The 14,596-nt window shown below is 40.2% G+C and overlaps 1 protein-coding gene across 1 annotated transcript in view; it reads right to left on the bottom strand.

The window, feature by feature from the left end:
• Window positions 1-12,189, bottom strand: part of DDX25 (DEAD-box helicase 25) — a 31,741-nt gene extending 19,552 nt beyond the window's left edge. The window contains exons 1-8 of the mRNA XM_036745874.1: window positions 12,127-12,189; window positions 11,311-11,374; window positions 7,300-7,344; window positions 6,632-6,767; window positions 5,107-5,199; window positions 4,916-5,018; window positions 1,870-1,984; window positions 1,345-1,522 (exon numbers count right to left, since the gene is read on the bottom strand). Coding sequence (XP_036601769.1) covers window positions 1,345-1,522; window positions 1,870-1,984; window positions 4,916-5,018; window positions 5,107-5,199; window positions 6,632-6,767; window positions 7,300-7,344; window positions 11,311-11,374; window positions 12,127-12,189 — 797 coding nt within the window. The remainder of the gene's footprint in view (window positions 1-1,344; window positions 1,523-1,869; window positions 1,985-4,915; window positions 5,019-5,106; window positions 5,200-6,631; window positions 6,768-7,299; window positions 7,345-11,310; window positions 11,375-12,126) is intronic.
• Window positions 12,190-14,596: the final 2,407 nt, after the last annotated feature.

The following is a 14,596-nucleotide window of genomic DNA, read 5'->3' as shown; positions in this document are numbered from 1 at the left end:
AACAAAGTGGGGGAAGGGGTGCCAGGGGAGGATCACAAGAATTAGAATTGTAAATGAAGGAAAAACTATAGTAAAACTATTCCCTTTCTTTTTATTTTTCTAAATCTGAGCCCTCATTCAGAATCACAGAATCTTAAGAGGTGGAAGTAACCTTTAGAAATCTTGGAGTCTGGGACTCAACATACTCACTTTGTAAGCCAGGTTCATTTTTTCAAAGAAAGGAAGACGAAAGAGAAAAAAGGTATTATGTAATTATAGGATACTGGTCACCAATCTTGGGCCACCAAAATAACCAAATTTGAGTGACTGAGGGTCCTACGAAGATCTAAAGAAAACCTCTGAAAAGGTTCAGAGAACACCCTGGGCACTGTCCAGTCTCCTGGAAAACTCTTTAAAAATATATTATTTTGAAGACAAAATAGTAACATGCATGAATAAGAGCAGAACACATTTATATGGTTTCATGTAACATTGCACAGAAATATTTAGGCATATGATGAAACTGGTAGGGACCATGGTCAGCTGGCACCCGGGATTTTTCAAGCCCTAGTCTAGTCTAATCCCCTCATTTAACAGAAGAAACAGATTCTAGAGATGAAGCCAAAATAACACAACAAGTTAGGGCCACAGCCGCAACTATTACCAAGGCCTCCTGATGCCCTGTCCAATGCTCTTTCCAGGATCACATTTTCTCACCATTATAAGAAGTGGAAGTCTGAGTTCGTGAATATAGGAAACTCCTAGGGTATAAACTCCACCAATGCAGATTTGCAACTCATATGTAACTTAGTGGTCTTAGAAATTTGCCTGGAGCGCTGAGGGGTTAAATAAATTGTCCACTAGTACACAGATCTTCCTTACTTCAAAGCCAACCTTCTATCAATGTGGCCTCTTGGTTATCTACTGTACCCTCACAATATCCTTTAAAAAGTGGGTAGGTAAGATCCCCTGTTCATATATTTGCCTACGAAAACAAAGGAAACATGAATAAACCTAGCACAAGGGCAAGAAATCTGCTCAATCGTCACTCTTGTGAATCAGCCACAGCCCAAGCCTTTGCTGCCCCCATGTGTCAACATAGGCAAAACTGGAATAGCCTTGCAAGACCTTTTTTCTAGATGAGCAAAAAAAATTAAAAAATAAAAAATAAATTAAGGCATCGCAGGAATTACAGGACTCTACAAAGCCCCTGGAAAACAATTTGAGAATGATGAGAAGATTAGGTGTTAATGGGAATGACAATGGTGAGGGGTAGGAAAGATGTAGTCCACATAACAAGGAGCAGCATATACCTCAAGTATTAGGATAGAAGATACAGGAGGAGACACAAAGCTCCGAGATTACCTCTGAATTCGAATGCTTTGGTCTGAGAACCCCTGGGTATCAATCATCACATCTGCTTCATCCAGGACAAAAACACGAATCTTATTCAGATCTATCACTTTTCGTTTAAAACACCAATCGAGGACAGTCCCAGGGGTGCCAATTATAATTTGTTTGGTTATATCAGTGCATCTTGGAGCTAGAGGAAAAAAAAAAGATTAAATTTTTTTCTTAGATGCAAAGTCTCACCTTTCATAATATCCAACTGGTTAAGTCAGAGCACACAGCACTGGAATGCAACTTTAATGAAACAAGTTCCAAAATCTAAAAACTAAAATATGTTGCCATTTTTGGCTTTGTACATGTTCACAATAAAGTACTGGAAACTCGGGTTAATAACAACAATCAAAAGAACAGTGTGTGGAATGTGATCCTACCACACAAGGTACTGATCCTATTTTAGAAGTCAGCCTGAATGAAATCAACTGTCTAGGAGCATCTGAGAGCACTATAAAGTTAGCTAAGACTTTCTTAGTTGGCACATACCTCGGTTTCCTCGAACAGCATACATCACTTCAACATCAATACAAAATTTTCCCATCTGCTCAACCACACGTCCAGTTTGCAGAGCCAATTCATAAGTTGGAGCTAAGCAGAGACACTTAAGGTAGAATAGGGAAAAAAATTTACAAAAGCAACCTTTGGGGACTGGGGCTAGAAAGAGGAATAGAAATGCCTAGTTGTAGAATTTCAGTTTAAAATGTCAACTGTGGCTGAATGCATTTAATAGTTGGCAGATTAGGAGATTTATGAGATAGGGAACAAACTATCTTTCATATATTCCTTTTGAAAAAGTCACCAAAGGAATATCCAACAATATAACCACTAGGTACTACTATACTTGTAGATGGGAGTGGGGAATGCAAAGAGGAAATACTAGGAAGTTATAATATAAATGAAGGTTCTCAGATGCCAGGATAACGTCCAAACTCCTTAGATTGGCATTCAAGGCTCTTCCAAATGTGGATTCAACTTTATGTTTTACTTATCTTCTACATGACTCCTCTGCCAATATGGTCTGTTCATTGTTCTCACACATGGCATGCAGATATCTATCCACTATTACTATGACATTCCTCTTGCCTGGGTTGGCTTCCTCTTTCTCTCTATGTTTAAATCCTACTCTTACATCAAGGTCAAATTCAAGTTCTGCTGTTCCACTCAAAATTACGGTGATTGTGAGATCCTTTCTCCACCTTCCTTTCTCGTCCTGGAACCCCTTGTGTCTGCATCACTCATTTAGCACTTAGCCTTTGCTACCTTTTACTATTGTTGATTTTTGTACATTTATGTCCTATCTTCCCAACTAGACTGTAAGCCTTGGAGGCTAAAAAAAAATAGACATGTTTCCCCAATGCCAACCATAATACTATGCACATACTAGGTCTAGGAGGAATGATGATTCTAGTGGTGTAGAAAAATGGATGTATAAATCTGGGGTTGCTCCAGCCAGGGTATTATAATCCTAGTGTCAACTAGGTTAGACTGAAAGAGGAAAATAGCATACCATGAAGATGCTGAAAAATATTTTATATTGGTGTCTTAACTGTAATGCAATGAGACACAAATTTATTAATTTTCTACTGTGGACAAGATATTAGAGAGATAAAAACAAAACAGCTCCTGCCCTCAAGAAATCTTGAACCAAAATAAGGAAGTACAAGGTAATTTGAAGTAAGTGAGAACACTAAACACTGGAGGTGGGAAAGACTCAGGAAGGATTCCTGAAGAGGAAGGTACCTAAGCTAGGCCTTAAGGAGGATTCTGGGAGGCAGGGATCATGAAAGAATACATTTGAACAGCTATGTGAATTCATGGAGGCAGGCGCCAGAATGCCAAATTTGGGGAACAGCTAGCAGTCTTGTCTAGTTAGACAGCAGAATAAAATAAGGTTAAAAATGTAAGACTGTAGCCATACTGTAGGGTGTCTTTAATGCTAGGATATGGAGTTTGTAGAGAGCTATATATAGGTTTTGAGCCAGAGAATAACATGGTCAGACCTGTGTCTGAAAAATGACAATTGTGTGAATGAAATGGGGATGTCAGAGACAGAAAGCAGGGAAACTAATTAAGGGAGCCACTGCAGTAGTCCAGGTGAGATGTGATGAGGGCCTGAAATAGGGTGATGGCCATATGAATGGAAAAAAGGGAATGAAGACAAGAGATGATGTGGAGATACAATTGCCAGGACATGGCGACTAACTGGACATAAGACATAAAGCAGAGAGAAGAATCTAAGATTTTGAGGTTATAAACTTTGGTAACTAGAAGAATATTTGCTCTAAAAAAACAGGAAGGTCTAGAGGAGGAGCACATTTGAATGGAGTAGATAATTTGTTTTTGGAAAGGCTAAGCCTGGAACTCTGATGGGTCATTCAGGTGGAGATACCCAGCAGGCATTTGACAACATGGGACTGGAATGCCATAGAGAGATTAATAATGTTTGACTGTCGGGTTTGGTCATGTCCGACTCTTTGTGACCCCATTTGGGGTTATCTTAGCAAAGGCATTGGAGTAGTTTGCCATTTTCTTCTCCAGCTCATTTTACAGATGAGGAATTGTGGGAAATAGGGTTTAGTGTCTGAGGCCAGATTTGAACTCAGGAAGATAAGTCTTCTTGACTCCAAGGCCAGCACTTTATGTATTGTTCCACCTAGCTGCCCTAGAGATTAATGCTGAATATATAGATTTAGGAGTCCATTTACATAGAGGTCACAAATGGGAGTAGATGAGATCACCAAAGGAGAAAATGTAGTGAGAAAAGTAGAGGTCCAAAGACAGAACCATGAGGAAAAAATGACACAGAAGAAAGGAAAGTAGAAGGATAATGAACTAGCAAAGAAAACTGAGGAATGGTCAGACAAGTAGCAGAAGTAGGAAAGTGTTCTAGAAATCCCTTTGGTAGCCGTGTAGAAGGTGAAATGGAGTGGAGAAAGATTTGAAGCTGGGAGACCAATTAGGTGGCAAATAGAATAACCCATGTGAGAAGTGACAAAAGCCTGAACTAAAGTGGTGGCTGTGTGAATAGAGAAAAGAGGATTGGATGCAAGAAATGTTGGGGTGATATAAATGGCGATATCTGGCAATTGACTGGATTTGTGGGGTGAGGGAGAGTGAGGAATTAAGGATAATACCAAGATTACAAGCCTGGGAAGCCAGAAAAATGGTGGTGCCTTCGACAGAAATAGGGAAGTTGCATGGAAAGATAATGAGTTCTACTTTGGACATGTTGAGTGTAAGATGTTTCTGTATCCAGTTTAAAATAACCAGTAGACAGTTGGTGATGTGAGACTGAAGCTCAGGAGGAGGAAGACTGGTGCTGGGTATGTAGCTCTGAGAGTCATCTGCATAGAGATGATAATTAAACCCATGGGAGTTGATGGAGTCACCAAGAGAGACTGTAAAGAGAGAAGAAAATGAATGAGTGACTGCACTTTGAGAAGGGGAAAGAGGGTTTTGTATTTTTTTCCCCCTGGTTGGCCATTACATATACCACAAGGGTCAGGACTGTTCTATCTCACCTCTTCCTTACCTGTGGAAACAGCTCTGAGGCATTAACTCTGCTTAGCATTGCCAAGACAAAAGCAGCTGTTTTGCCTGTTCCAGACTGGCTCTGTGCTATGAGGTTCTGGGGTCTACAGGATAACAGAAAACCATTAAACTTAAAGCCAGTCCAAGAGAAGAAACAAGCCAAGCCACTTTAGAAGAGCCCTTGGAACTTACGGGTGTGCCAGCATCATGGGGAGGGCCATCTCCTGTATTTTTGATGGTCTGTTGAATCCCATTGCATAAATCCCTTTCAGTAATTCTTCCTTTCTATTAAAATAAATCAAACTTACAAGTCTGTGGCTAATTTATAGGCATTCCCTACACTGAAATACAGGATAATCTACCTATTTCTTCTCATCCTGTGTGATTTCTGTCCCTATTCTCTCACAGACCATGGAGGATCTGCCCACCATGGTCGAGGTCGTCTAACACTGAATGGACAGGAGGGGAGCACATGGCCTGCTCTCCTGTTATTCCTCACTCTGACTACCTGACCATTTAAGAAATACACAACTGAACAATAAATGCTGCTGAGTTATTTTTATGGCCATGGACTGTGACTGGTCTTAAAAAGAATATTTAATACAACTTTGTTGATGACCCAAGTATACACTACCATAGCTCAGACCAGAATACTTGCACCTTCTCAATTATTTGCATGTAAATTGTTCACTTGGATTACTGAAAACCAATTTTGCATCTGAGAGAGGCTTCCTTACCCACCATTCAGCAGGCCCCTGGGCTCCTTCTCATCATGAGCAGGGGTATGAAAACTCATTTTATTTACTCATTTTAAGTTGGCCAAGATAAACTTAAGTTGTGAAGATCAATATATTCTTCCTGTCTCAGGATCACATCTTGTTCCAAAATTCAATAGAAATGATTTCTGGATTATCAATGCTACTCTCTCCCTCCATGAGTGAAATTCCACCTCAATAATAAGCACTGTTGACACAGCACTGTAAGAGTTACAGAACATTTGACACACGCTATCCATTTGTTCCTCCTAACGGACTGGGCAGGGAGCTTCTTTCCCTTCCGGTTGGACTTGTGTTTTCATTGGTGTGGTGAACTCCCTGTGTGGAAACTCTCTGTACTAACACAGATCAGTGAACCACCTACAGCTTATGGCTTTAGAAAGCTCCCTGGGGCACTGACCAGTTAAGTGACTTGCCCATCGTCACACAGCTAGCATGTGTCAGAGGTAGGACTTAACCCTAGGTCTTCCTGACTCCTAGGCTGGCCCTTCATCCAATATGCCACAGTAACTCTCATGAGACAGTTACTTATGTGTATTATCCTTATTTTACAGATGAAGAAACTGATGATCAGAAAATGACTTGTCCACGGACACACAACAAATAAGCATCAGAGACAGGATTTAAACTTAGGTTTCTTCTGATTCCAGGTCTACCATTCTTTCCAGCACATCACACAATCTTAAGAGAAAAGCAAGATACAGTATTTTTTTTCTATCAACTGCTATTCAAAACAGATTTAGAAGTAATATTTTTTAATGTTCCCAATTTAGTTGTATCTTAACTATTACAAACATACATGTCTCATTGAACATTGAAAACATGTCAGAAAGCAAAACCATCCCTTCTTGATGCCCTGCCCCTTCATGCTACTGACACAATCTTTCCTGAGCTATAGTTTTGGACATTTTCTAAAGCTGACCCAGTAATGAAATACTCACAGTCGCAACTCTTCAAATGTCTTTACAGAATAGAGGGGAGAGCTAGGATCCTTCTGTAAGACTTCCACACGGTGAGTGGACTCTACTAAGGACTGCCGGATTAGTTTGTTCAAGAGTGAGTTGGCAGCCAAATCCACTGAGGGAAACAAAATAAGAATGGAACACTGTGGTAGTGATACAAATCTAGTGAACTATGTACACAGATTGCATCAAAATTGAGAGTTTACATTTTAATGCATCTGTGGTCACCTGTTTTCTTAATTAAAACTGGAAAAGTGACTGGAAAGGACAATGAACTAGGAGGAGGCTGTCTTCCTTCTTTTGTGAGAATACAGAGCTTTCAGTGTTTCTAATACATATACCTGCTCCCCACCATAAGCAAGCCCACATCCACCTGAGACCCAGTTCTTCCTTACTTCTTCCCTTAATGAATGATCCTCAAACCTACTTTTGCTTATCCCGCTGTCACTCCATTCTTCTTCCCCCAAATATACTTGGGCCATTCCTGTTATTTTCTCTACGCTTTTCTCTTTCCTAAACAATTCCCATGATATATATCGTTCAAAAAGGAATCTCCAGTGGGGATTAATCTTATACAAGGCTGTGAAGAATAACTAAATAGGCTAAAACCAAAATGCCAAATACATATATGCAAATAAACATTTTACCCATATCCTCTTCTTCATCATCTTCAGAATTATTAATGGAAGCACCTGAAAGAAATATTCCCCCACCCCCCCCCAAAAAGGGAAGATAAGATACATAAATGTTGGGAAAGGATATACTCTAGCCTTCTCCACTCTAATATGTGTTGCACAAACCAATTAACACACTGCTTTCATGTCACCCTCCTACTAAAAAATCTGCAAAGTCTCTCCACTACAGACAGGATAAAGTTTAAATTCCTTAGTTCATAACTTTACACTTACATTGGGCTGGGCATGGTTGTATATATCTGTAATCCCTGTTACTGGGGGAAGTGGAGGCTGGTAGACTGCTTGAGTTTGGGAGTTCTGAGCTGCAAGAGGGCTGAAGTTGATCAGGGGTCCACATTAAGTCCAACACAAATATGGTGGGCCCCTGGGTGCACAAGGCTGTCTAAGGAAAGGTAAACTGATCCAGGTCAGAAAAAAAGAGGTTAAAGCTTCTGTGCCAATCTGTTTTGGGATTGGGCACGTGAGCAGCCCAGGTGAGACGGGGCGATACAGTCTCAAAACAAAACAGAAGCAAAACACTTACATTGATCTGACCCCACCCTCCCTTTTCATTTTCCACTATTACCCTATATGAATTCTATGCTCCAATTGTATTAGTTTACTCGATACCCTCGGAACATATCATGCACATTCCTTTTTCTGTTCCTTTGCCAGAAGTGTTTTCCTGCTTTCTCTCTCCTCAGCCAAATTCTATGCATCTTTCAAGTATCTGCTCAAATTCAAACTCTTCTATGAAACCACATATGATGACCATAATGTGTCTTTTGTTCTATACCTTTTACTACTTGTGCCTTTCATTTGGCACTTATCATGACTGTTTTATAACATGTTGTATTGTTAATATTATTACTATTTAATTTTTCACAGGAACGCTTCATTTGTCCACTTGGGCTATATGCTTCTTTGTACAATATACAACATTATACATACAGGAAACGCAAATTTCTGTTGAATGAATAACTTGCACTTATATATTGCTTTAAGGGACATAAAGCACTTTCTAAACACCAGCCCTGTGAGTTACATATTGCAAGTAACATGCCTGGTTTACATGTAACATAAGGAATATCTATGTCCCATCTAATTAGCTGTTATGTCTAGCTCTCTCCAAAGTTACCAATGATCTCTTAATTGCCAAATCTAATGACCCTTTCCCAGTCTTCATCCCTTTAGATCTCTCTGCAGCCTATGATATGGTAAACTATCCTCTTCTTGATACTCTCATTTATCTAGGTTTTTGTGATAGTTTTCTCCTGTCGGATGCTTTCCTTTAGTTATCTGCTTGATCTTCATCTGCATTATGTCCACTAACCCTGATTGCTCCCCAAGGTTCCGTACTGGGCCCTCCTCTCTTCTGTCTTATCTGACTTGGTAATCTCATCAGCTTCCTTGGGTTCATTATTCATTTTTCTGCACATGATTTCCAGGTCCACATATCCAAACCTAGTCACTTTCCTTAGTTATGTAGCTCTTTATCATCAACTGCCTTTTGGACATCTCCAACTGAATGTACCCTAGCCACTTCAAAGTTGACATGTTCAGAACAGAACTCACTAGCTTTCCTCCTTCTCCCCAATCTTCCCACTTTTTCTGAACTTTCCTATCACTGTCCAGGACACCATGTATACAACTAGTAAGTTCTAGAGTCAAGATTCAAATGCAGCTCTCAAGTCAAAGTCCAGCACTTTTTCTACTTCCCATATTGCATCTCATGAATGAATCCTAGACTTGCATAAAGGCTATAGAAACTTCAGAAAAATCCACTCATCTGTAAAATTTACATTTATTTCCCCTACATTTGCCAAAATTACCTCTCTAGTCTTTTTCCCCTTCTTTCTCTTTACAACTTGGGCAAACATTTGCCTTAAGAACACAGCAAACTTCTCTTCAGAAACACCTCTTCCCACAAAAAGCTAAACAACATGAAATCACTTTCTTCCCAGTCTGCTGTCTGATTTTATAGGCCTTCCTACATTGTCATGGATTAATCATTTAAGCAATAAGTTTTTTAATTTCTTATTTTAGCAACAAGAGTTCATGCAACCAGGCATACTTGAAAGTCACCATTCATCCTCAAACATAGAGCTGTCTCTAAAAATGTTTGCCTAAGCCATAGTAACCATACAAGGCTCGAGTGCTTTTTTAGCTAGCGCTGGAGTCAGTTTTTATTTTTGTTTTTTTCCCCCCTTCTAGATCACTGGTAATAGAAGCAGCTGTTCCTGATGTATGGAGCCAAAGCTAGGACTACTTAGCTACCAAGACTCTTGCAGGCAGAAGTAGCAGAACTGCCCAAATGCTTACAGAAGGCTCTAGGGTGAACTCCCTACTTTCTTGGATGCTTTCAAGCAACTGTCATGCGATACAGCAAAGCATGAGGGATATTTCTCCTCTTTTCCCCCACTGACTTAAGTGGAGGCTGTTTAATAAACACTTTGCTAACAAAATATAGGATCAGCTTGAATATTTAATTCAATACTTAAATGATCCTTTTTTTTTTGTCAAGGTGGATGCTCCCTCTGCACCTAGGTAGACAGTTGTTTTTCTTGTTTCAGGAGATACCTTGGCCAAAATATTCATCACCCTGCTGCCGACCTTCTAGTGATGAACCTTTTTGAATTTAGCTAAGCTGATCTTCAGATCACCAACATCCCTCATTTGATGGTTGTGTTCCAATGGCATAGTGGGGTTGAGGCACATTTGTGCTTGAATTCCCTCAGCTCCCCCACTACTACTTTCAAAGGAGAATTTTATTACATTATTTAATTTCAGTTTATCCTCATTTCACTCAGATTGGATAATGCATTTCAAAAAGTACACAGGATAGGTGGCATGAATGGTTGTGATCAAAAAGAAAAACATCTGGTAGCTGGGCAAATAGAAGCAATAACTAGAAGAACTGTACCAATTCCACCAGAGAACAAAGTTTACTCTCAGATGGAGAGGAATCATAGTATGGCGGAGACAGAGCTGGCTTCCAAGCCAGTAAGATGTGGATTCAAGTTCTACCTCTGACAGTTACTGGCTGCGTGACCTTGGGCAAGACATTTAACAGTTCAGGGTTCTAGGCAACTCTCTAAAACTGTAAGAGGCAAAGAAGGTACCAACCTACATTGCTAGAGGGAACTTCCTCACCATGGAGTTTCCTATATCAGTGAAATCACAATCACAAGTCCATTCTCCAGCCTATTTCTGTTTGCCCTTCAACTAGGATACCTCTTCCCCTATGGATGCACCTATGTGTGCCTTCATATATATTTAAAATATATAATTTATATACAAATATATAAATTCATTCATAAACATGAACATATACATGCATGTATATATAAAAATAGAAAAGACATATGTGTATGTATAAATATACAAGGTTTTCCAAGTCTTAATGCATTTTAAACATATTAAAGCTATATGTTTATATACAACACATATCACATACATATAAAACAAAAATATATAACATAACATAAAATGTATAATAAAACACATAATAATTATAAAAGATATATATTTTATTGTTATATAATAAAACTATATATACATATAAATACACATCTTTTCAATGTGTATTATCAGTGTTTTGCACACAGCTTTTAATAAATGCTTTTTCATTCATTCACGTTTTCTCTAGGAAATGCTGATTAATTCTACCCTCTTTGACTATTTTTACCCTCCTCCCCAATTTACTCTGTATCATATCCATGTTCTGGTTGATACTTTGTTCCTCAGTCCTTTTCTTGCTTCACCTATATTATCATTCTTTTTTTCCCTCAGCAACAGGTGCAACCTCTTTGAGGACACGGACTACAGCTTATGGATATGAGCTAGGGACTACAGCTATAAGGACATTATACTAGAGTTCCAGTGCCTTGCACCCTGGAAGTTCTCAACTGGTTAACTAACGCATCAAAAAGCCAATATATTTGTCTACACATATCAACTAAGCTTTATCCTAGCACCACTCACCTAGTCCAGGGACCGTGGTGCTCTTAAGACCCCGAAGACTCTTCCGGGGAATGAGATGTGAAAACTATTGAAAAACATAATTTCAAGCAGTCTCAACTAGACAATGTCAGCTCAGTAGCAAGGGCTGGAAGGGGTTGTACTTAAAAATCATCAAAGACGCAAGGACCTTGAAGTTCTACACAATCTGAGGGGCCTGTGGTCACGATTATCCTAAATCTGGAGGAATCTCTCTGCTGGCCTAGTTATCCACATATTTTCTCCTATTATGTCATTGGTCCAGACTGCGGGGTATGCAGATAGTAAACAAGGACAAATCATTGCTGGCAGCTGCTGCCTGATGGTTTACAAGGTGGAACTGGGCAGAGACCCGCAGGTAAGCCGGGGCAGCTCCAGTTTGCCCCTTCGTGCGTCCCCTTCCCACGGTCTGGGCTCCTGGACAAGCAGCTTTTCCCAGCAAGGGTTCCGGGTCTTACCTCCCAGGGATGTCCAGACTCGGTTTCCCCCTCCCCGCCCTCCTCCTCAGTTGATGTCCCGGGTCTGCTTCTCTGAACATCTCTTCCCCGCCCCCGCCCCCCCCATCTCGGCTCCAGGAAAGTCTCCCCACCACCCCAGAGCTTCCGTCGCCTCCGGGTGGGTTTCCGGGCAGTCTTGTTCCCATCCCTCCCGCTTCCTCCTCCTTCTCCCTCCAGGGTTCTCCCCGCCCCCCCCCCCCCACACAGTGCCCTCAAATCCCTAGCCGGTTGCCCCTGCTCTCACATTCCCTCCCAACCGCAAGCCCCGCGTCTGCCCCAGCCCAAGGGGTGGGGGGGCCGTTACGTGGCTACTGAGCCGCTCGCTCTCCGCTGCCCCGGCGTCGCCTCCCCAAAGTAACGACGCCATAGCTCCCACCGCTTGCCGCTACTCCCGCTGAGGCTCCTGCCCGCCAGCACGTGCTTCCAACACAGGCTCGAGGACGTGCCCCGCCCCCGCGCCGGGGCCAATGAGTGGGCGGAAGGGGTAGGAGCCTGAGAAATTTCACTAAGACGCAGGCGCGGGGCGACACGTGGGTTGGCAGGTTTCACCTGTGTATCTTGTCAGGCTTTTATTTAGAGTTGGACCTTGGGGAGCGTGTAGTAGGAGGTCTTTACCTGTGGCCTTGAATTTGCCTTTATTTTAAAAAAATGGTCTTTCCTTTGTAACCGTATGTATTTTATTTTATGCATTTTCAAAACATGATTCTGAGAAGAGGTCCATAGTTTTCATCAGATTCATGACACAAAAAATGGTTAAGAACACCTAATATAGTTCAATTTCTTAATTTTTACACATGAATAAAGTAAATCCCAGAGGTGTTGGTAACTAGATTGGGCACTGAGCACTGCAAGTTGGGGAGTATGTTGGACATTGCCCTAAAGCACTTTCTACACCTTCAAACCTAGAACCAGGTGACTATTGATGACCTTGGTCTGTGCCTAAGCTTTCTCCTTGACTCTGTGACTAAATGGGTTATCAGAAAGCACCCGCAAGTGTACTTCAGACTCTCAGCCAAAGTTCTGCCACAATGAAAAACAGCTGGTAAGGAGTTTGAAGAAAGAGGGGTGACAAAGTGTGCTCTCTGGGAAGGGAGGGTGGAATGCAAAAGAATCAAGGTGATCAAGGAGCTGGCTGCAGAAGAAAGCCATTTTTTAATAGCACAAAACCTTTTTCTTTTCTTTTTTAGTTCCAAATTCTTTCCCTCCTCCTCCTTCCTTCTCCACTAAATGAGAAGGCAAGAAAAACAAAATCTATTACAAATATATATAGTCATGCAAAACAAATTTCTGCATTAGCTGTGTTAAAAAAAAAAGCAGGAAAAATATGCTTTGGTCTGCAGTCTGAGTCCATTGGTTCTCTATCTGGAGGTGTATTGCATGTTTCATCACTAGTCTTTCGGATCTGTGGTGGATCAATGTTGATTGATTATCTTTACAACATTGCTGTTACTATATACATGGTTCTAGTTCTACTCACTTCACTTTGTACCTGTTCTTACAAGTCTTCTCAAGTTTTTCTGAAACCATCTCTTTCATCACTTCTTACAGCACAATAGTATTCCATCACATCCATGTACTATAACTTGTTCAGCCATTCCCCAAATGATGGATATCCCCTCAGTTTGCAATTCTTTGCCATTACAAAAATACATTTTTGTACATATAGGTCCTGTTTCTCTTTCTTTGATCTCTGAGGTAAAGCCCCAGTATCAGTATTATTCAGTCAAAGGGTACACATAATTTAATGGCCGTTTGGGCATAGTTTCAAAATTGACTTCCAGAATGGTTGGATTAGTTCCCGACTCCACCAACAATGCATTCATATACCTATTTTTCCACAACTTTGCCAACATTTGTAATTTTCCTTTTTTGTCATCTTAGCCAATTTGCAAGGTGGTACCTCAGAGTTGTTTTAATTTGCATTTCTTATTTTTTCATATAACTACTGATAGCTTTGATTTTTTCCCCTCTGAAAACTGCCTATTCATATCATTTGATCATTTATCAATGGTTGGATGGTTCTTATTCTTTTAAATTTTAATCAGTTCCCTATATATTTTAGAAATGAGACCTTTAGCAGAGAAACTTGCTACAAAAACAAAAAACAAAAAAACCAACAATTTCCCCTTACTTCCCTGCTTTTCTTCTTACTTAATCTGTATTGGTTTTTGTGTATTTTTTTTTAATTTTAAAAAAATTCCATTTTACCTTCCATAAACCTATCTTTTGTTTGGTCACAAAATCTTCTTCCATCTATAGATATGACAGGTAATTACTTCCCTGCTCCAATTTTTTTTTGCTTATATTATTCTTTTTGTCTAAATTATGCACCCATTTGAGCTTATTTTGGTAGATGATGTGAGATGTTGGTCTATGCCTAATTTCTGCCAGATTATTTTCTGGAAGAAAGTCAAATTTGAATTTTAGCAATCCCAGTTTCTATTAGATGCCAGGTACAAAGAAGTAAATTCATCTTTTACTTTATGAGATGTAGATTTTTCTAAACAAAAGGCAGAGACTAACACCTAAGGCAGATTGCCCACAGAAGGAAAGTAGTAGTTGTAGAGGCCCACATTTACATTAAAGTGTTTTGTAAACCATTTTGCTCCTTTACCTGTAGTTTTAAAATCTTGGTCAGCGTCCAGGCCCTAAATCGGAACGTGAGCATCTCTCTCCATGGTGATGAAGCCTACCTACGGATTGGCCACAACTCTGCCTCACAGTCCCTAGCCTGTTTTTTCACTTTAACATAGATTAAAGTTTATTGCCCTTAT

This window comes from Trichosurus vulpecula, chromosome 2, assembly GCF_011100635.1.
Source record: "Trichosurus vulpecula isolate mTriVul1 chromosome 2, mTriVul1.pri, whole genome shotgun sequence".
NCBI lineage: Eukaryota > Metazoa > Chordata > Mammalia > Diprotodontia > Phalangeridae > Trichosurus > Trichosurus vulpecula.
Note: the sequence above shows the minus strand (reverse complement) of the source record. Positions and strands in the feature narration are given on the sequence as shown.